General features: G+C 45.4%; 1 protein-coding gene across 1 annotated transcript in view; it reads right to left on the bottom strand.

The window, feature by feature from the left end:
• Window positions 1-21,842, bottom strand: part of RAB37 (RAB37, member RAS oncogene family) — a 71,407-nt gene that overhangs the window by 12,365 nt on the left and 37,200 nt on the right. The window contains exon 2 of the mRNA XM_068530330.1: window positions 2,568-2,678. Coding sequence (XP_068386431.1) covers window positions 2,568-2,678 — 111 coding nt within the window. The remainder of the gene's footprint in view (window positions 1-2,567; window positions 2,679-21,842) is intronic.

The raw sequence follows: 21,842 nt of genomic DNA, 5'->3' as shown, positions 1-21,842 counted from the left end.
GGTGGTCCCCTGACGTACCTCTGTCTCCTTTATTTATTTATTTATTTATTTTTTTCCTTTTTTTTCTTTTTTTCCTTTATTTTTTAGTATTATTATTATTTTTTTGGCCGCATGGCATGCGGGATCTTAGTTCCCCAACCAGGGATCGAACCAGTGACCCCTGCTGTCCTGCAGTGGAAGTGCAGAGTCCTAACCCCTGGACCACCAGGGATTTCCCCACCTCTGTCTCCTTTAAAGTGAAGATCAAGGACTCCTCCCCTCTCCTGCTGCCCAGGCTGCACTCAGCCTTATGAGCTAGGCCAGCAGGACCTCAGTTACCAGGAATTCAGCCACAACCAGGGCTGGCCACAGGGCACTTGCACGTGGCCAGCTGTCGGCAGTGTTTCAAATCTCTGTGCAAATGACAGACAGACAAATGAGTGTCCTGCAGCCCAGCTCTCTGGGGCTCCCCAGACCAATGATATTGGAAGGAGACCCCTATGCCCTCCAGCCCCTTTGTTAGACAATACAGGAGACTTCAACTGCTCCACAAAGATCGAGCTGCTCTGAGCAGAGGGTTGGAAAGAGACCTGTCTCTGGAAAGGAAAGGAATTGAGGGTCCTTAGTGCTAGATGAGGGGTGGGAAGGGGGCTTGCGGAGGAGACAGGCATTTTCTCAGCGAGAGCTGCAGACCTCTTTGTATATAACTGGGCAGTGTGTCTAGGCCCAGGGTCAGTCACTTGTCCTTGGTGTGGCTCCCATCATGGGCTGTTGTTCCTGCCCTCTACCACCAGTATGGGGGTTCCCCTAGGTTTGTGTCCCAGCTGAGGGGTAGACTATGTACCCGTTTTGCTCCCAGGTCATGTACTTGACCCAGGAGACCCCAGGTTCAGGCCTGAGTTGGGCCCTCAGGCCCTCACTCAGCATAAGCTGCCCACGGCTTTGTCCTGAGGTGCTGACCGGTGCCAGGCAAGCAGCCGAGGCTCCGGAAGGCTCTGGCCCAGGAGAGGGGAAGAGCCCGGCCTGTCCTGTTGACCACACACTTTCTTCCTTCTCACAGGCGAGTTGCCTCACGTTTCTTATCAGGCTGGTGGCAGAATTTCAGGTCCCACCCCTGTGCCTCTGTGGAGTGTGAATCAGAGCCCCCACCCCACTCTCTGCCTCCTGTCCTCTGACAGGCGGAAGGACGGGGGTGGAGTGAGTGAGAAGTGTGACTGTGGGGACACCACGTGCCCTGGGTGCTGAGGGCAGGTGACGTGGGCCCGCGGTGGAGGACGCCTGACACCGCCATCCTGGTTCATTTCATGGCAGCCCGGTTCCAAGTCTTGGGGGTTGCCAGGATGGCCACACTCTCCTGGAACTCAGCCCAGCCCCCCTGGGACTTGGCCCCACCCTCCGGGGGCTTGGCCCTGCCCTCCGGGACTCGGCCCCGCCCCCGGGACTCGGCCCCGCCCCCTGGGACTCGGCCCCGCCCCTCACGGCGCTTGGAGCCCAGCTGCTCCCTGTCCCGGGAGAGCCCTGGGCGCTGGTGTTTCAGGTTGGACTCCAGGTCCTGGCGCACACCCTGGCCAGCCTCTCATTTCTGCTCCCTTGTGGGCCCTTGCCTTCTGCACTGTGACCCAGTGGGCAGGCCCAAATTCTGGGGTCCCCTCTCTCTTCCCACCAGCGTGGCTCTGCTGTGTCCCAGCACCTCGCAGGCCTGGTGCTCTGTTTGGTCCCGGAGGCTGGCCTTTCAAATACCCATGCTGCCCAAGAAATGGCATTTGCTCTTCTGCATCTCTGGAGACTAGGATTCTGGAGACCCCAAAACAGGGTCGTGCTGCTCCTGCCACTGTCCAAGAGAGGGCCGAGACCCTTCCAAAGGCCTCCCCAGGGTTCAAGGTCTTCTGGCAGCAGCCGGCAGCCATGGTGAAAGTGGAGAGAAATGGGGATGTGAGCTAGAGCAAGGGCTTCGTGGCCCACGGAAGGGCTGGGAATAGAGAAAACTTGAGGATGCTTCCTTAATTTGAGCTGCTCCTCTGTGCTGTGTCCAGGGTGAGACAGAGGGCTAAAAAACTGAACTTTAACCCTTGACCTGCCAGCGCCCTAGGACCCTCATGACAATGCCAAGTTTGGATTGTGCTTAAACTTTTAAGCCATCCCTTGGCCTCTCCAGGCTCTTCTTGCCCTGTGTCTGTATCAGGATATTCCCTTGCTTACTAGTTGTCTTCAGCCACGAGGAGCCCGAGAAGAAGATGGAAGGGCAGCAGGAGGAGAGCACCATGGGAGGGGGGCCAATTTATTGCCCTGGTTGCTGCGTTCCACCACCGAGGGTGACAGCTCCTCCCAGCCCTCCACACAGCCCTCTTTGTCCCTGGTTCTGGTGACGGTGCCCTCCTCACTTTTTTTCAGGCTCGGGGTGGGATGGACACCTTGAAACTGCCCAAGGGCCCCTGGGCCATCCCTCCTGGTTTCCCCACCCATGGCCTGCATCTTGGTAAATAGCCTTTCTATTAAACCTCCTGAATGATCCAATGTGAACATCCACCCGTTTCCTGCCGGGACCCTGTCAGAGACCCAGCAGGGCCCCCGAGCCCAGAGGTACTTACTGTGAATCCGATGCCCAAGGTAGCTGAGAAGGATCCCGCGATGAACTTGCCCTGGTCGAACTGAACGAGCAGAGATGTCTTCCCCACGCCGCTGTCGCCCAGCAGGATGATCTGAAAGGGAGCAGCAGAGGGGGTTGAGGGCCTGCCGTGTAGATTAGGCTGCTGAGAGGTCCTGGTGGCTGCGGGAGTGGGTTCTCTAAATACACATATACGTGTGTGCACACACATCCCCCCCCCCCCCACACACACACATACACAGACACAGGCTAAACTCTGGATTTCCTATTGAAACCACTGAAGACAGCATGAAAGCACAGAGGAAATCTCGTTTTAACCCAAGTTAATTAGCATCTGAGGTGACCTTGAGAATGTGCCTCTCAGACTTCCAAACACAGGGGCATTCCTGACTGAGGCCCCCGTGGCTGCACTCTGCAATCCAATCCATCGCTGATGTGTTTGTGCTAAGGCCACGCTTCCCACGGGAACTTCCTGGCCAAAGGTGGAGCGTCGCAGGAACACTGAGGCAGATCTGTTCCTGGGAGACACAAGACTCCCCTAAAGGCCGACTTAGGCTCGAGGACTCTCTCTCGGTTTTACAGAACCTTCCAGAGACTTCAAAGCAGCCTCAGATGCTTCTACCCAACCTTGCTGCTCTCCCTCCTTCACCTGGGGTCAGACCTGCCCTCCCCCATGGCCTCACCGCTCTCCCTACCTCTCCTGGCTCCCACCCCATTTATCTTGTAGGTGTGTCCCCTAATAAAATCCTTGTGCATTTAATTCCCTTTTGGCATCTGCTTCTTGGAAGACCTGGATTAACACAATGGGTCTCCTGTATGGGAAAGTCTATAGAATAAAAAAAAATCAGGATGTCTGGATATAGATCTTGGGAAGAGTTTGCACTTGGCCTTGGAGAGGATAACATTTCAAAGGGAAGCAAAGTCTGGGAAAGAAGGGTCTGGCTACTTTTGAACTTGGAAGAAGTAAGTGGGGAGAATTAGCTGGAAGTTCAGGGGCTATATTTGAAAGAAAATCATAAGCAGCAGGGAAGAAATATACATGCACCCAGAGGCTGATACCCAGTGGGTGCTCAATGAATGAACGAATGAATGAATGAATGGGTAAATGCCTTAGTTTCAAAGTGGACAGTAGCCGCTTTCCAAAGGCAAGCATTCAAGGTCATTGGAAAGGCTTAGGAGATGCCAACGTTAGCTCAACTTGGAAAAACATAAAGACATAAAAAACCAAAAATGTAGAAGCATAAAGATTGACAGGGCCTCCTTAGGTCAGAGCCGTGGGTGCCAGCACTGTTTGCTCTGACTGTGGCGTTGATTCGATAGCAGGGCAAACGTGGGGTTATCCATGATGTTGCCTTTGGACCTCCTCTGACTACCGTCCCCCACCCACACTTGGCGAACCAAATTCCATTCAGCTTTTATTTTCCTCCCGGGTTAAAAGGCTCCATTTGTTTGTTGTGTGCAGCAGCTTTAATAATTCACGCCTCAAATCTAACTTCCTCAAGCTGGAAGAAGTGCTTCCTAGAGAGAATATTCCAGAATGTGAGAGGTCAATCTGTCCATCCGTGTCCACCTCATTCATTAACTAAAGGATATATCCTTTTCCTTTCCAGGGTGAAGAGTTCTCATCACTTTCTTCTCTCAGATGAAAACAGTTCCATCTTCTTCCTTTGCAGGAATGTGAACAGAGCTTGGATGTGAAGGCTGGGGTGTCCACATGCATCCTCCTGAGGACCTTTGGGGTGTGGAATGTGCAGGAGGGAGAAGGGCAGGGGAGTGTCTGTGGATGGCGGGCTGAGGACCGGGAGATGGCTGTCACTAGGCTGCCACGTTTCGGTGCAGAACTTCTGAGAATCCTACATTCAAATCCAGCTTCTGGGTCAGTAGGCCGGTATTTTTGTCAAGGTAGGAAGATCAGATGCACTTGATTGGATAGTTTTTTTAGCTTGATTTAGAACATTAAAATATTGAGACATATGGTTTATGGGCCACCTTTTGTATTCTAGCCCTGGTCTCCCAGATGTTACGGGTGGGTCTGCCTAATCTATTACCTTAGAGACACAATGGAGTTTCTCTCTCCACTCAACAGCTGCCAGGATTTTCCTGAAGTTTCTCCAGGGGGGCTCCAAACTTTACTGCTTGGAGAAGCCAGATGCCAACCTCAGGTCTAGATTTTCTACTCCACTTTCCCTCTTTTGGAGCATTTATGGAACTGTTAATTAATTGTGGTTGTGACAGCTTCGCCACCATTCAGACAAGTGTCTTTGTTCTCCCTTTTTTTTTTTAAATTTTATTGAAGTATAGTTGATTTACAATGTTGTGTTAATTTCTGCTGTAGAGCAAAGTGATTCAGTTATATATATATACATATTCTTTTTCATATTCTTTTCCATTATGGTTTATCATAGGATTTTTTTTAATTTTTGAATTTTATTTTATTTATGTTTTTATACAGCAGGTTCTTATTAGTTATCCATTTTACACATATTAGTGTATATATGTCAATCCCAATCTCTCAGTTCATCACACCACTACCCGCTCCCCACCACTTTCCCCCCTTGGTGTCCATACGTTTGTTCTCTACATCTGTGTCTCTATTTCTGCCCTGCAAACTGGTTCATCTGTACCATTTTTCTAGGTTCCACATATATGCGTTAATATACGATATTTGTTTTTCTCTTTCTGACTTACTTCACTCTGTATGACAGTCTCTAGATCCATCCACGTCTCTATGAAAGGAATTTCGTTCCTTTTTATGGCCGAGTAATATTCCATTGTATATATGTACCACATCTTCTTTATCCATTTGTCTGTCGATGGGCATTTAGGTTGCTTCCATGACCTGGCTATTGTAAATAGTGCTGCAATGAACATTGGGGTGCATGTGTCTTTTTGAATTATGGTTTTCTCTGGGTATATGCCCAGTAGTGGGATTGCTGGGTCATAAGGTAATTCTATTTTTAGTTTTTTAAGGAACCTCCATACTGTTCTCCATAGTGGCTGCATCAATTTACCTTCCCACCAACAGTACAAGAGGGTTCCCTTTTCTCCACACCCTCTCCAGCATTTGTTGTTTGTAGGTTTTCTGATGATGGCCATTCTAACTGGTGTGAGGTGATACCTCATTGTAGTTTTGATTTACATTTCTCTAATAATTAGTGATGTCAAGAAGCTTTTCATGTGCTTCTTGGCCATCTGTATGTCTTCTTGGGAGAAATTTCTATTTAGATCTTCTGCCCATTTTTTGATTGGGTTGTTTGTTTTTTAAATATTGAGCTGCATGAACTGTTTATATATTTTGGAGATTAATCCTTTGTCCGTTGATTCGTTTGCAAATATTTTCTCCCATTCTGAGGGTTGTCTTTTCGTTTTGTTTGTAGTTTCCTTTGCTTTGCAAAAGCTTTTAAGTTTCATTAGGTCCCATTTGTTTATTTTTGTTTTTATCTCCATTACTCTAGAAAGTGGATCAAAAAAGATCTTGCTGTGATTTATGTCAAACAGTGTTCTTCCTATGTTTTCCTCTAAGAGTTTTATATTGCCCAGTCTTACATTTAGGTCTCTAATCCATTTTGAGTTTATTTTTGTGTATGGTGTTAGGGAGTGTTCTAATTTCATTCTTTTACATGTAGCTGTCCAGTTTTCCCAGCATCACTTATTGAAGAGACTGTCTTTTCTCCATTGTATATCCTTGCCTCCTTCGTCATAGATTAGTTGACCATAGGTGCATGGGTTTATCTCTGCGCTTTCTATCCTGTTCCATTGATCTATATTTCTGTTTTTGTGCCAGTACCATATTGTCTTCATGACTGTAGCTTTGTAGTAGAGTCTGAAGTCAGGGAATCTGATTCCTCCAGCTCCGTTTTTTTCCCTCAAGCCTGCTTTGGCTATTCGGTGTCTTTTGTGTCTCCATACAAAATTAAGATGTTTTGTTCTAGTTCTGTAAAAAATGCCATTGGTAATCTGATAGGGATTGCATTGAATCTGTAGATTGCTTTGGTTAGTATAGTCATTTTCACAATATTGATTCTTCCAATCCAAGAACATGGTATATCTCTCCAACCGTTTGTGTCATCTTTGATATCTTTCATCAGTGTCTTATAGTTTTCTGAGTACAGGTCTTTTACCTCCTTAGGTAGGTTTATTCCTAGGCATTTTATTCTTTTTGTTGCAATGGTAAATGAGAGTGTTTCCTTAATTTCTCTTTCAGATTTTTCATCATTAGTGTATAGGAATGCAAGAGATTTCTGTGCATTAATTTTGTATCCTGCAACTTTACCAAATTCATTGATTAGCTCTAGTAATTTTCTGGTGGCATCTTTAGGATTCTCTATGTATAGTATCATGTCATCTGCAAACAGTGACAGTTTTACTTCTTCTTTTCCAGTTTGTATTCCTTGTATTTCTTTTTCTTCTCTGATTGCCGTGGCTAGGACTTCCAAAACTATGTTGAATTATAGTGGTGAGAGTGGACATCCTTGTCTTGTTCCTGATCTTAGAGGAAATGCTTTCAGTTTTTCACCATTGAGAATGATGTTTGCTGTGGGTTTGTCATATATGACCTTTATTATGTTGAGGTAGGGTCCCTCTATGCCCACTTTCTGGAGAGTTTTTATCATAAATGGATGTTGAATTTTGTCAAAAGTTTTTTCTGCATCTACTGAGATGATCACATGGTTTTTATTCTTCAGTTTGTTAATATGGTGTATCACATTGATTGATTTGCGTATATTGAAGAATCCTTGCGTCCCTGGGATAAATCCCACTTGATCATGGTGTATGATCCTTTTAATGTGTTGTTGGATTCTCTTTGCTAGTATTTTGTTGAGGATTTTTGCATCTATATTCATCAGTGACATTGGTCTGTAATTTTCTTTTTTTGTAGTATCTTTGTCTGGTTTTGGTATCCGGGTGATGGTGGCCTCATAGAATGAGTTTGGGAGTGTTCCTTCCTCTGCTATTTTTTGGAAGAGTTTGAGAAGGATGGGTGTTAGCTTTTCTCTAAATGTTTGATAGAATTCACCTGTGAAGCCATCTGGTCCTGAACTTTTGTTTGTTGGAAGATTTTTTTTAATATAAATTTATTTATTTATTTATTTATTTATTTATGGCTGCATTGGGTCTTCATTGCTGCGTGCGGACTTTTCTCTCTAGTTGCAGCTAGTGGGGACTACTCTTTGTTGTGGTGCACAGGCTTTTCATTGCTGTGGCTTCTCTTGTTGCAGAGCATGGGCTCTAGGCACCCGGGCTTCAGTAGTTGTGGTGCGCAGGCTTCAGTAGTTGTGGCTCATGGACTCTACAGCGCAGGCTCAATAGTTGTGGCTCTTGAGTCTAGGCACGGGCTTAGTTGCTCCGCGGCATGTGGGATCTTCCCGGACCAGGGCTCGAACCCATGTCACCTGCATTCGCAGGTGGATTCTTAACCACTGCGCCACCAGGGAAGCCCCTGTTGGAAGATTTTTAATCACAGTTTCAATTTCATTACTTGTGATTGGTCTGTTCATATTTTCTATTTCTTGCTGGTTCAGTCTCAGAAGGTTGTGCTTTTCTAAGAATTTGTCCATTTCTTCCAGGTTGTCCATTTTATTGGCATAGAGTTGCTTGTAGTAGTCTCTTATGATGCTTTGTATTTCTGCGGTGTCCGTTGTAACTTCCCCTTTTTCATTTCTAATTTTATTGATTTGAGTCCTCTCCCTCTTTTTCTTGATGAGTCTGGCTAAAGGTTTATCAATTTTGTTTATCTTCTCAAAGAACCAGCTTTTAGTTTTATCGATCTTTGCTATTGTTTTCTTTGTTGCTATTTCATTTATTTCTGCTCTGATCTTTATGATTTCTTTCCTTCTACTAACTTTGGGTTTTGTTTGTTCTTCTTCCTCTAGTTCCTTTAGGTGTAAGGTTAGATTGTTTATTTGAGATTTTTCTTGTTTCTTGAGGTAGGCTTGTATTGCTATAAACTTCCCTCTTAGAGAACTGCTTTTGCTGCATCCCATAGGTTTTGGATCGTCATGTTTTCATTGTAATTTGTCTCTAGGTATTTTTTGATTTCCTCTTTGATTTCTTCAGTGATCTCTTGGTTATTTAGTAATGTATTGTTTAGCCTCCATGTGTTTATGTTTGTGTTTTTTACGTTTTTTTCCATGTAATTAATTTCTAATCTCATAGCGTTGTGGTCGGAAAAGATGCTTGATATGATTTCAATTTTCTTAAATTTACCAAGGCTTGATTTGTGACCCAAGATGTGATCTGTCCTGGAGAATGTTCCATGTGCACTTGAGAAGAAAGTGTAATCTGCTGTTTTTGGATGGAATGTCCTATAAATATCAGTTAAATCTATCTGTTCTATTGTGTCATTTAAAGCTTGTATTTCCTTATTAATTTTCTGTCTGGATGGTATGTCTATTGGTGTAAGTGAGGTTTTAAAGTCCCTCACTATTATTGTGTTCCTGTCGATTTCCTCTTTTATAGCTGTTAGCAGTTGCCTTATGTATTGAGGTGCTCCTATGTTGGGTGCATATATATTTATAAATGTTATATCTTCTTCTTGGATTGATCCCTTGATCATTATGTAGTGTCCTTCTTTGTCTCTTGTAACATTCTTTATTTTAAAGTCTATTTTATCTGATATGAGTATTGCTACTCCAGCTTTCTTTTGATTTCCATTTTCATGGAATATCATTTTCCATCCCCTCACTTTCAGTCTGTATGTGTCCCTATGTCTGAAGTGGTCTCTTGTAGACAGCGTATATATGGGTCTTGTTTTTGTATCCATTCAGCGAGCCTGTGTCTTTTGGTTGGAGCATTTAATCCATTCATGTTTAAGGTAATTATCGATATGTATGTTCCTATGACCATTTTCTTAATTGTTATGGGTTTGTTTTTGTAGATCCTTTTCTTCTCTTGTGTTTCCCACTTAGAGAAGTTCCTTTAGCATTTATTGTAGAGATGGTTTGGTGGTGCTGAATTCTCTTAGCTTTTGCTTGTCTGTTAAGCTTTTGATTTCTCCGTCAAATCTGATTGAGATCTTTGCTGGGTAGAGTAATCTTGGTTGTAGGTTCTTCCCTTTCATCACTTTAAATATATCATGCCACTCCCGTCCGGCTTGTAGAGTTTCTGCTGAGAAATCAGCTGTTAACCTTATGGGAGCTCCCTTGTATGTTATTCGTCGTTTTTCCCTTGTTGCTTTCAATAACTTTTCTTTGTCTTTAGTTTTTGTCAACTTGATTACTATGTGTCTCAGCGTGTTTCTCCTTGGGTGTATCCTGCCTGGGACTCTCTGCGCTTCCTGGATTTGCGTGGCTATTTCCTTTCCCACGTTAGGGAAGGTTTCGACTATAATCTCTTCAAATATTTTCTCGGGTCTTTTTCACTCTCTTCTCCTTCTGGGACCCTTATAATACGAATGTTGTTGTGGTTAAGGTTGTCCCAGAGGTCTCTCAAGTTGTCTTCATTTCTTTTCATTCTTTTTTCTTTATTTTGTTCTGCAGCAGTGAATTCCACCATTCTGTCTTCCCAGTCACTTATCCGTTCTTCTGCCTCAGTTATTCTGCTATTGATTCCTTCTAGTGTATTTTTTTAAATTAATTAATTAATTTATTTATTTATTTATTTTTGGCTGTGTTGGGTCTTCGTTTCTGTGCGAGGGCTTTCTCCAGTTGCGGCAAGTGGGGGCCACTCTTCATCGCGGTGTGCGGGCCTCTTACTGTCGCGGCCTCTCCCGTTGCGGAGCACAGGCTCCAGACACGCAGGCTCAGTAGTTGTGGCTCACGGGCTTAGTTGCTCCGTGGCATGTGGGATCTTCCCAGACCAGGGCTCGAACCCGTGTGCCCTGCATTGGCAGGCAGATTCTTAACCACTGCGCCACCAGGGAAGCCCCCTTCTAGTGTATTTTTCATTTCAGTTATTGTTCATCTCTGTTTGTTTGTTCTTTAATTCTTCTAGGTGTTTGTTCTTTAATTCTTCTAGGTCTTTGTTAAACATTTCTTGCATCTTCTCGATCTTTGCCTCCATTCTTTTTCCGAGGTCCTGGATCATCTTCACTATCATTTTTCTGAATTCTTTTTCTGGAAGGTTGCCTATCTCCACTTCATTTAGTTGTTTTTCTGGGGTTTTATCTTGTTCCTTCATCTGGTACAAAGTCCTCTGCCTTTTCCTTTTGTCTGTCTTTCTGTGAATGTGGTTTTCCTTCCATAGGCTACAGAATTATAGTTCTTCTTGCTTCTGCTGTCTGCCCTCTGGTGGATGAGGTTATCTAAGAGGCTTGTGCAAGCTTCCTGATGGGAGGGACTGGTGGTGGGTAGAGCTGGGGGTTGCTCTGGTGGGCAGAGCTCAGTAAAACTTTAATCCGCTTGTCTGCTGATTGGTGGGGCTGGGTTCCCTCCCTGTTGGTTGTTTCGCCTGAGGTGACCCAGCACTGGAGCTTACCCAGCTCTTTGGCGGGGCTAATGGCGGACTCTGGGAGGGCTCACACCAAGGAGTACTTCCCAGAACTTCTGCTGCCAGTGTCCTTGTCCCCACATGAGCCACAGCCACCTGTGGGCTAGAGCCCACGAGCCACAACTACTGAGCCCTCGAGCCACAACTACTGAAGCCCACGTGCCTAGAGCCTGTGCTCCACAACAAGAGAAGCCACCACAATGAGAAGCCTGTGCACTGCAACGAAGAGTAGCCCCTGCTCACCGCAACTAGAGAAAGCTCACACGTAGCAATGAAGACCCAACATAGCCAAAAAAAAAAAAAATAGGCATTTGTAATTTTGCAGAGGATGCAAAGGTTTTCCTATAGTTTTTGTATCGACCCTTGCTAAAAGCCAGGGCCTAACATTAAATCACATTTCCATAGAGGCCTCTCAATGGGAGCTGGGCTAATGCTGTCTAAATACATTGCTTTCCTGTGACTTTGTGATTCAAGGGAACATTTAGAGACCAAGATGAATGGGGTGGTTACCATGGCTCTTACAGTGGCTCTGAGCGACCTTTTTTTTTTTTAACATTGGTGTGTTAGTTTCTGCTTTATAACAAAGTGAATCAGCTATACATATACATATATCCCCATATCTCCTCCCTCTTGCGTCTCCCTCCCACCCTCCCTATCCCACCCCAGAGACCTTTTTTAACAAGACAGGAAATTTAGATGCCATAAAGAAAAATATCAATAGATCTGATTATATAGAAAAAAATACTCTGGTCTACAGAAGATACCAGCAACAAAATCAAAAGACAGAGGGGGACATATATACACTACCAAATGTAGAATAGATAGCTAGTGGGAAGCAGCCACATAGCACAGGGAGATCAGCTCGGTGCTTTGTGACCACCTAGAGGGGTGGGATAGGGAGGGTGGGAGGGAGGGAGATGCAAGAGGGAAGAGATATGGGGATATGTGTATATGTATAACTGATTCACTTTGTTTAAAGCAGAAACTAACACACCATTGTAAAGCAATTATACTCCAATAAAGATGTTAAAAAAAAAGAAATAAAAATGCAGTTACAAACCAAAAAAAAAAAAAAAAAATGAAAAGACAGAGGGAAAATATTGGCAACACGTATGAGAGACAAAGGGTTAAAACAGCGAGTAATATAAAGAGCTCTCAAAGGAAAGTCTCAATAGAAAAATGAACAAAGGTTATGAATAGATATATTTTATGTGTGTGTATATATGGTTAGTTTTATGTGTCAACGTGGCCAGGCTATAATCCCGGTTATTCAATTAAACACTAACCTAGAGATTGCTGTGAAGGCATATTTTCGATGTGATTAACATCTACAATCAGTTGACTTGTAAGTCTTCAATAATCTGCATTTGCCTTATCCAGTTAATTGAAAGACTTTAAGAGCAAAGATGAGATTTCCCTGAGAAAGAAAAAATTATGCCTCAAGACTGTAGTATTGGCTCCTGCCTGAGAATTTCCAATCTGCTGGCCATCCCTACAGATTTTGGACTTGCCAACTCCCGTGGTTGTGTAAGCCAACTCCTTGAATGAAATCTCTCTTTATAGATATATTTCCTACTGGTTCTGTTTTTCTGGAGAACCCTGACTGATACAAAATAATATACAAAGGTTTGATAAAACTTTGATAATGGTCAATATTGGCTGAGACTTGGGGAAGCAGGTACTCACACATACATCGTTGATGGGAGTCTACATTGGGGCATTTTGGAGAGCAGTTGACAATAGCAGAGTTACAAAAGCAAATTCCTTTGACTCAGCAATTCTATGGCTTTGCTTGCAAAAGTACACCAAGATATGTGTACAAGGCTGCTCATTGTAGCATTTGTAGGAGCAAATAATTAAGCAGTTGGTACGGGTGAAATAAACTCTAGAACGTACATGCAATGCAATATTGGGAATGATAAAAGAATGAGGAAGATCTATATGTGCTGTTCGGGAAAAACTATATTATTAAGCAAAAGAAGAAGGGGCAGAGAGGTCTGCTTGTATGATGACCTATGTGTACTTCACTTAGGTGTATATGCTGGTTTTGCATAAGCTTTTTAAAATAATTAATTAATTTATTTATTTATTTATTTTGCCCACGCCTCACACAGCATGGGATCTTAGTTCCCTGACCAAGGATCGAACCCATGCCCCCCGTAGTGGAAGCACGGAGTCTTAACCACTGGACCACCAGGGAAGTCCCACACATTACTTTTGTAATCTGAAAAAGTCTGTGTCTGTGTTGGGGAAGCATGGTGAGCTAGGACAACTCTGGTAAAAGCCAAGAAGAATGCCAATGTTTAGCCTAACTGTTGCTTAAAAATACTTGATTTTATTTTTGCAAATAAATCTAGCTCACTAAAATGTGCTTTAAAAAGGATCAGGCTCTTTGGGCAAAGGGAGCCTGAATAGCAGCTATTCCGTTTCATCCATTTCAGCAGGTGTTACGCACCTTGGATACCCGAGGAGCAGGCAGCAGAGATGACAGACACTCTGTTCTGAAAATCAAAGAACCCTTTCATCTTCTGATCCTAGTGGGGGTAAACTCACTCTCTGGAGACCTATGTTTTTCTCAAAAAGAAGTTTTGCCTCTGCCTGAATTCCTGGACAAGAGCTTGGTTGAGACTCAGTTTCTCATTCCATAGACTGCAGACTAGAGGGACATTAGACCTGGAAAATGTTCAACGCCGGTGTTATCAGTCACTTGCTTTGTTAAATCAGTTTCCAGTTCACGATAACACATTCTTTCACTTTTGCGGAAGGTTTTTTTGTCTTTACTCAGACAAAACTATAATTCGAAAAGATACATGCACCCCTATGTTCATAGCAGCACTATTTACAATAGCCAAGACATGGTAACAACCTAAATGTCCATTGACACATGAATGGATAAAGAAGATGTGGTACACATACACAATGGAACATTACTCAGCCATTACAAAGAATGAAATAAAGCCATTTGCAGCAACATGGATGGACTTAGAGATTATCACGCTAAGCGAAGTAAGTCAGAAAAAGAAAAATACCATACGATAACACTTATATGTGGAATCTAAAACATGACACAAAGGAACATATCTACAAAACAGAAACAGACTCACAGACATAGAGAACAGACTTGTGGTTGCCAAGTGTGGGGGGAGGGAAAGATTGAGAGTTTGGGATTAGTAGATGCAAACTATTATATATAGGATGGACAAACAACAAGGTCCTACTGAATAGCAGAGGGAACTATATTCAGTCCTGTGATAAACCATAATGGAAAAGAATATGTATATGAATAACTGAATCACTTTGCTGTACAGCAGAAATTAACACAACACTGTAAATCAACTATATTTCAATAAAATTTTTAAAAAAAACAGCCTCGGAGTGGATACCCTGAGGACAAGCAGCTCAAGGATGCTCTGTCTTATTAACTCTTTGATGCTGAACTTCTTCTTCATTGTCAGCACTGAACAGAATCAAAGGGCAGCTGGCTTCTTTCTCAGCCTCTCCAGCAGGAGGCAGGATGGCATGCTTATACGAGCCAGACCTGGGGCTGAATCCTGGGTTTGCCAGTTATTAGCCATGTGACCTTGGGCAAGGTACTTGCTCTCTGAGCCTTGATTTCTTTACCTGAAAAATAGGAATAACATCACCTTTCCCCTAGATTTGTAGTGAGGGTTCAATATGGTAACTATGTGAAATATGGAACGTAGCACATAGTGGGTAGAAAAGATGGAGTGAGATTGGGTCCAAGGTGAACCGAAAGGGTTGGGGACAGCTGCTGAGAACAATTATGGTTTATGACGGGTTCCTAGGTGCTAGACAGAGTTTCTTAGCAGAGGTTACACGGCTAGGGGAAGAATGACAATGCAGTAAAAATGGTTCATTTGTTTATTCATTTTCCACCAATTACTTTATTGAGAATCTACTAAGTGTTAAATGTGGTTTTAGCCCCTGGGGATACAACCCTCACAGATCTAATCCAGAGTGGGAGAGACCCAACGAACCTGATGCTTTCAATACAGGAGCTCCTTCACCTGTGAACAAGTTAGGTTCTGAAGACTGTAGTTTGCAAGTCCAACGTGACGAAGAGGAATTTGTGGTCATAGTCTCTGGAGGCATTTCCACCAAAAAGAAATGTGAGCTGGTTCTACTCTCCAAAGCTTTAAAACCATCCTTTTTTTTTTTTTTTGGCCTTGCCACGCTTCTTTTTTTAAATTTTTTAAATTAATTTATTTATTTTTGGCTGTGTTGGGTCTTCGTTTCTGTGCGAAGGCTTTCTCTAGTTGCGGCAAGCGGGGCCACTCTTCATCGTGGTGCGTGGGCCTCTCACTATCGTGGGCTCTCTTGTTGCGGAGCACAGGCTCCAGACGCACAGGCTCAGTAGCTGTGGCGCACGGGCTTAGTTGCTCCGCAGCATGTGGGATCTTCCCAGACCAGGGCTCGAACCCGTGTCCCCTGCATTGGCAGGTGGATTCTTAACACTGCACCACCAGAGGAGTCCCAGCATCACTTTTGCTGCATTTTCTTGGGCAAAGTAGATCCTAAGTCTGGTACAGACTCAAGTGGAGGGGGGAGAGACTCTGCCTCTTTGTGAGAAGAACTAGGGGGTCGAAGGGTAGATATCCAGGGTGGGACCATCTATCACAGGCCTGAAGCTTATACAATGTTGGGGGCCCTTTTTAAGAAAAAAAGGATCCCCAAGTTATGAATACAAAATTTGATATAAGGGTCTGGTCAAGTGAGGGGTGCTGACACCATCGGATTCATGGCAAATTCACCTGTTCCTCACTTTCACAAAGAAGTGAGAATCTAGCCACCCCAGTGAGCAGAGCTGAGAAGGGGAGCACAGCAGAGCCACTGTCCTGCTGGTGGCAGAGCCCAGAGTGAGGCTTCTCCAGCCCAGGGGTGCCTGGATTCTGGACAAACATCTCCTCTGGTCCTGGTGAAGTCTGGCTGAACGCTGTTTGTTGTTGTTCCTCCATGGAGAGGCTTAGTTCCTTGGTTTTCTTCAGTTCCACCTGGTTTAGACTTTGGTTTTGTAATTCTCCAGTGGGTCTTGGAACAGACATCTCGTGGACCTTCTATTCCAGAGTGAGAGAGACTCAATGAAACTGGCCCTTTCAATACAGGAGCTCCTCCCCCTGAGAACAGATTGGGTTCTGAAAAGATTGCAGTTTGTAAGTCCAATATGACCTAGAGAAGCAGCTCGAGCAAGCTACTTGCTCCTTGTCACCAGGAGAACCCGATGATTGCATCAACACACACACAAAACACACACGCTACATATGTGCACACACAGCACTAGCACGCACAATGCATTACACACTTGCAACACAGCTCCCACACATGGGCCCACATACAAACAGGAACACACCACACATGTGCTCATACACGCACGCGCACGTGTGCACACATACACATATTCACGCACACACACACAGGTGCCTCGGGGCAGGGGAATCTCAGACGACCCGTCCAATTCCTTCCTTCGCAGATGGGGACATTGGAGGCCATTGAAGGTAACTGCTCATGCAGACGTCAATGGCCAAGCCAGGATGAGGGCCTCAAATGGGTCTTTTTTTTTTTTTTAAGATTTTTTTATGTGGACGATTTTTTTTTTTAATAAATTTATTTATTTTTGGCTGTGTTGGGTCTTCGTTGCTGCTCATGGGCTTTCTCTAGTTGTGGAGCGCGGGGGCTGCTCTTCGTTGCAGTATGCGGGCTTCTCATTGCAGTGGCTTCTCTTGTTGTGGAGCATGGGCTCTAGGCATGCGGGCTTCAGTAGTTGTGGCACGCGGGCTCTAGAGCGCAGGCTCAGTAGTTGTGACGCATGGGCTTAGTTGATCTGTGGCATGTGGGATCTTCCCGGACCAGGGATTGAACCCGTGTCCCCTGCATTGGCAGGCGGACTCTTAACCACTGCGCCACCAGGGAAGTCCCTCAAATGGGTCTTTGAGGACACACGGCCCCCAGAATAGCCTGACGCTCCCCTAGTGCCCAGAGGCATTTGTTTAGAGGAACAGACTTGCTATCACTTAGAGATGCTCAGAGAATTCTCTTTTCCTGATTCAAAGGAGAATTTCTGTTCTTGATGCAGGAGGGCCCAGGAGCAAAAGGTCAGGCCATAGGCAGAGTTTTGGGTAGCTCAGAGGCTGTTTACTCCTACTGCCTGCTCCCAAGAAAGGAAAGATTACCCCACATCCCTCAAAGCACCTGTCCCTTATTTTTCAGGGTGCTCCAAATTGCTTAACTCCTTGGTCATTTCCCCTAGAAGCCAAATGGTGTTCCTGTTTGCTGGGCCCCAATGTCTCTTGGCATAGCTGTTCAGTGCCACAGGCCGAGGATGGCTTTGCTGAGCAGCGGGGACCAAGGGCTGACCGAGCTCTCATCCTGTATCGTTGACCTTATTTTACGGTCTGGAGGTATGTAAAGTGAGAGGCCAACTCTGGCCACATCCTGGCTTATTAGCTGCTGCGTTTTTCTGTGCAGATAACCCTCCTGATGCCTACTCACTCCTGATGAACCTGTGAGGGCTTATATCTCTCCCTGGGATTCACTCGCTCCTCAAGATGTCACAAGGTATGTGTGACACACAGCAAAATTGGCTCCAGGAACAAAATATGAGAAAGGTCCAATCCTTTCCTAATTTCTGTGCTTAACCCCAGGTTTTGCTGGGATTCTGATGGGGGAGACGGGTGGGAGATGGGCACGAAATTATCAAAAAAGAAAGGGAGTCAGACAGGCGAAGCTGGTGCATCCTTTCTTCCCACTGCAACAGATAGTTATTACAAGGTGTGTGTCAGGGGGTGAGGAGCTAGGGGGTAATAGCCACGAACAATGAGCTGGTTTCTTCAGGAAGGTATAATTGACAAGTTTCTGGAGGATTCAGGCTGGAACCGATATCCATGGATTCTCACCTTGCAAGCTGGGGCACAGCAACAAGAGTTCCTGGTATGTTCTCAGGACAGAGGCCCCTCTTGCCCATTGGACCAATAGTTCCCTGCTCACTTGTCCCTACTCTGTTTTTTAGTTCTCTGACCAGGGATCGAACCCGTGCCCACTGTAGTGGAAGAAGTGCAGAGCCGTAACCACTGGACCCCCAGGGAATACCCGTGTCCCTACTCTTTGAGCCCCTTTCTTTTCGTAGGTAGCCTGGGTTTTGTTACCCCCTCACCCCCTCATTCCAATCTCTGGTCTAGATTGGAATCTAGAATCTCTTCTCTGACTTTGGCTCAAGCCCCCCGCGATACAGTGGAACTCCTGACCTTCCAGGCTCCCGAGAATTTGGCTACGCTTGAAATTCCACACTTAGGACATTGTGTGCATCAGCCTTAGCTCCCCACTACTTCTCCAGTGGGGCTGGTTTCCCCCATCCCAGTCTTCCCACCAACGGAGAAGGACTGAGTTAAGAGCTGCTCAGAACTGGTGGGTCTGCAAACTTCAAGGCCAAGAAGGAGCAAAGTTCTCCTTTTAGAGAACCCATCATGGCTCCGGACAGGGAGGTATTTCTCAAAAGCTTATTTGTGATCACTTCTGGCATTGCTAAGTGCCTTGAAATCTCACCCATTCCACCTCCTTCCTCTTTTGTCTCGTTCGCCAGTGGGAAGGGCCTGAAGGAGGAAGTACAAGAGTGAGAATAAGTGAAAGCAGAAGGGCTGGAAGATGAAGCAGACTGCAGTTCGTTCTCGCTGACTTGCTCCACCGAGGAGGACCCGTGCGAAGAGAAAATGCACCTGTTGCTGCTGTTCTTCCTCCTCCGCCGGCTTGCAGGTGAGCTGGGCCTGGGTCTGTTCTCGCGGGAAGAGCCTATGGGGCAGGAGGAGGTGGCTGGCAGAGGGAGGAGGGAGCCCAGCAAGGTGTCCTGTTGAGACACCAACCCCCTTTCTAAGCAGTTCCTCCCGGTCGTGAGCCTGTGTGTGTTTCATCCACTCAATCCCTCACCCAGGGTTGCGGTGCCCACAACGGCCAATGCAGAAATATGGACCATGGTCTTCATAATGAACCCAGAACCAGGCATAACTCCTGACCCCCCCAGGGGCTGGTCATTCAAAATGGACAGACTGATGGCCCCCACTGGTCACAGAAAAGCAGAGGCGCCCTAGTTGCTCAGGAGAGAGCTGGTGAATATTCGCTCCTGCACTGTCACCTTCCAGAAAGCTTTATGAGCAAGGGAAGGCTCTGGGGAAGGGGTGAGGGTGAAGGGGGCCCGGAAAGAAGGGAAGCGGGAGTTTGCCAGATGGAGAGGGAGAGGCAGTTCTAGGCTTTTGGGGAAGGAAATAGTAGAATGGAAAGGTCAAGAGGAGGTTAGCTTGGTAGAATGAAGAGGAAAAGGGGACAGGGTTGTGAGCAGAGACAGAGGGTTGAAGGCAACTTGAAGTTGATGGATACCATGTTTTTCTGGCCACGCCGTGTGGCATGTGGGATCTTAGTTCCCCGACCAGGGATTGAACCCACACCCCCCCTGCATTGGAAGTGTGGAGTCTTAACCACTGGACTGCTAGGGGAGTCCCATGGATACCATTTTGATTAAAAGTCAAGGGGATTTTCATGACTTTGAAATGTTGGGGGACCTCAGAGCTCAGTGTTTGGGCACCTTCTCTATCTAGAGTCATCCTTTTGTTGATCTCACCTCCTCTCTTGGCTTTAAATACCATCTCCATACAGATGATTCCCGTTTTTATATCCCTAGCCTGGACATCTCCCTGAACTCAAGAATCTTCTATCCAGCTGCCCATTCGACATCTTCACTCAGATGTTGACATTTCAAATGTGACCTGGCCACATCTTCTCTCCTCGAATTCCTTTCTCTCCCATCTTTGTGTTTGGCAACTCCATCTTTTCAGGTGCTCAAGCAGAACCCCGGGGGCATCCATCTCTTCTCTCATATCCCACAATGATTCTTTGAAAATGTAAGCCAGATCCTGTCTCTCCTCTGGCCAAAACCCTCCAATGACTTCCATGTTACTCAGAGTAAAAATCCAGCGTCCTTACAGAGGCTACAAGGTGACACTGTCTGGGTCCTGCACCATATCATCTCCTTGGTCTCCTCTTCTACTCTGCTCCCCTACTCCAGCCACACTGGCCTCTTACATGTTCTTTGAACATGCCAGGCACACTCCTGCCTCAGGGCCTTTGCACTTGCTGTTCAGTCTGCCCAGAGTGGTCTTCCTCAGATAGCCACAGGCTCGAGTCCTCACATCTTTCACGCCTTTGCTTCTCACTGAAGCCTTCATTGATAACCCTAATTAAAACAGCAATTCCCAGGACTTCCCTGGTGGTCCAGTGGTTAAGACTGTGCTTCCACTGCAGGGGGCACGGGTTCGATCCCTACGCATGCTGTGCGGTGAGGCCAAAGGAAATAAAAAAAGCAATTCCTGCATTATTTTTCTCCATGGTTTGTCCTCTCCCTTCCCCCACCTTGACAGAATGTAAGCTTCAGAAAGGCCAGGATTTTTGTGCCTACAACCATAGCAGGTGCAGATTAGACAAATAGTAAGTATTAGTTGAATGAATGAATACATCTAACGGACAGGGAACGATATGATTGCTGTAACACGCACCACCCCCCCGACCAAATCTTTCTCCTTCTAGTTTCATAGAATTAAATAACTGAGACTCATAACATTACCTGGAGAGGACATTGCTCATGGGATTGTAAAATGGTGCAGCCACTTTGGAAAACAATTTGACATTCTTGAAAATGTTAAACAGGTAGTTACCGCATGACCCAGCAATTCCACTCCTAGGTATATATCCCAGAGAATGGAAGACATATGTCCATGTAAAAAACTTGTATGCCTGGTGGCGCAGTGGTTAAGAATCCGCCTGCCAATGCAGGGGACATGGGTTCGAGCCCTGGTCTGGGAAGATCCCACATGTCACAGAGCAACTAAGCCCATGTGCCACAACTACTGAGCCTGAGCTCTAGAGCCCGCGAGCCACAACTACTGCAGCCAGCGCACCTAGAGCCCATGCTCCGCAACAAGAGAAGCCACCGCAATGAGAAGCCCGCGCACCACAACAAAGATTAGCCCCCGCTTGCCGCAACTAGAGAAAGCCTGCGTGCAGCAACGAAGACCCAACGCAGCCAATAAATAAATAAATAAATAAATTTATTTAAAAAAAACAAACAAAAAACTGGTATGCAAATGTTCAGGGCAGCATAGTTCATAATAGCTAAAAAGTGGAAACAATCTAAATGCACATCAACTGATGGATGGATAAATGAAACGTGGTATACTCATACCATGGTATACTACTAGTCATAAAAAGGAATGAGGTACTGACACTTGCTGCAACCTGGATTAAGCTCAGTGAAAGACTCCAGACACAAAAGGCTGTACTTTGTATGATTCCATTCATATGAAAAGTCTAGAATATGTAAATTCATAGAGACAGAAAGTAGATTAGCGGGTGCCAGGGCCTGGGGGATGGAGTAAGCGGAAGGGACTCCTAATGAGTATGGGGTTTCTTTTTTGAGATGGTGACAGTGTTGCAGAATTAGTGCTGATGTTTGCACAGCTTTGTGAATATCTTACGAAACCACTGAGCTGTACACTTTAAAAGGGTGAATTACATGGTATGTGAATGAATTATATCTCAATAAGAAAATAATTAAGGAGCAGAGAGAAGAACTAGGAGCAGTCGTGTTCTCCTGAGAAGAGTTTCTGTGGTTGCATTTGGATCTGAGTCTCCAGAGGGCATGACAACGGGACATCCCTTTGTGACCCGTGACTCTTTTACGTGGTCTGATTGGACCATTCGTTCCATCTGGCACAGAAATGAAAATGATGCTTCCAAGCCCTGACACAGGCTGTGAACAGAGCTGAGCTGGATG

The sequence above is a fragment of the Eschrichtius robustus genome, chromosome 20, assembly GCF_028021215.1.
Source record: "Eschrichtius robustus isolate mEscRob2 chromosome 20, mEscRob2.pri, whole genome shotgun sequence".
Taxonomy (NCBI): Eukaryota; Metazoa; Chordata; class Mammalia; order Artiodactyla; family Eschrichtiidae; genus Eschrichtius; species Eschrichtius robustus.
This window is presented reverse-complemented; position numbering and strand designations above follow the sequence as displayed.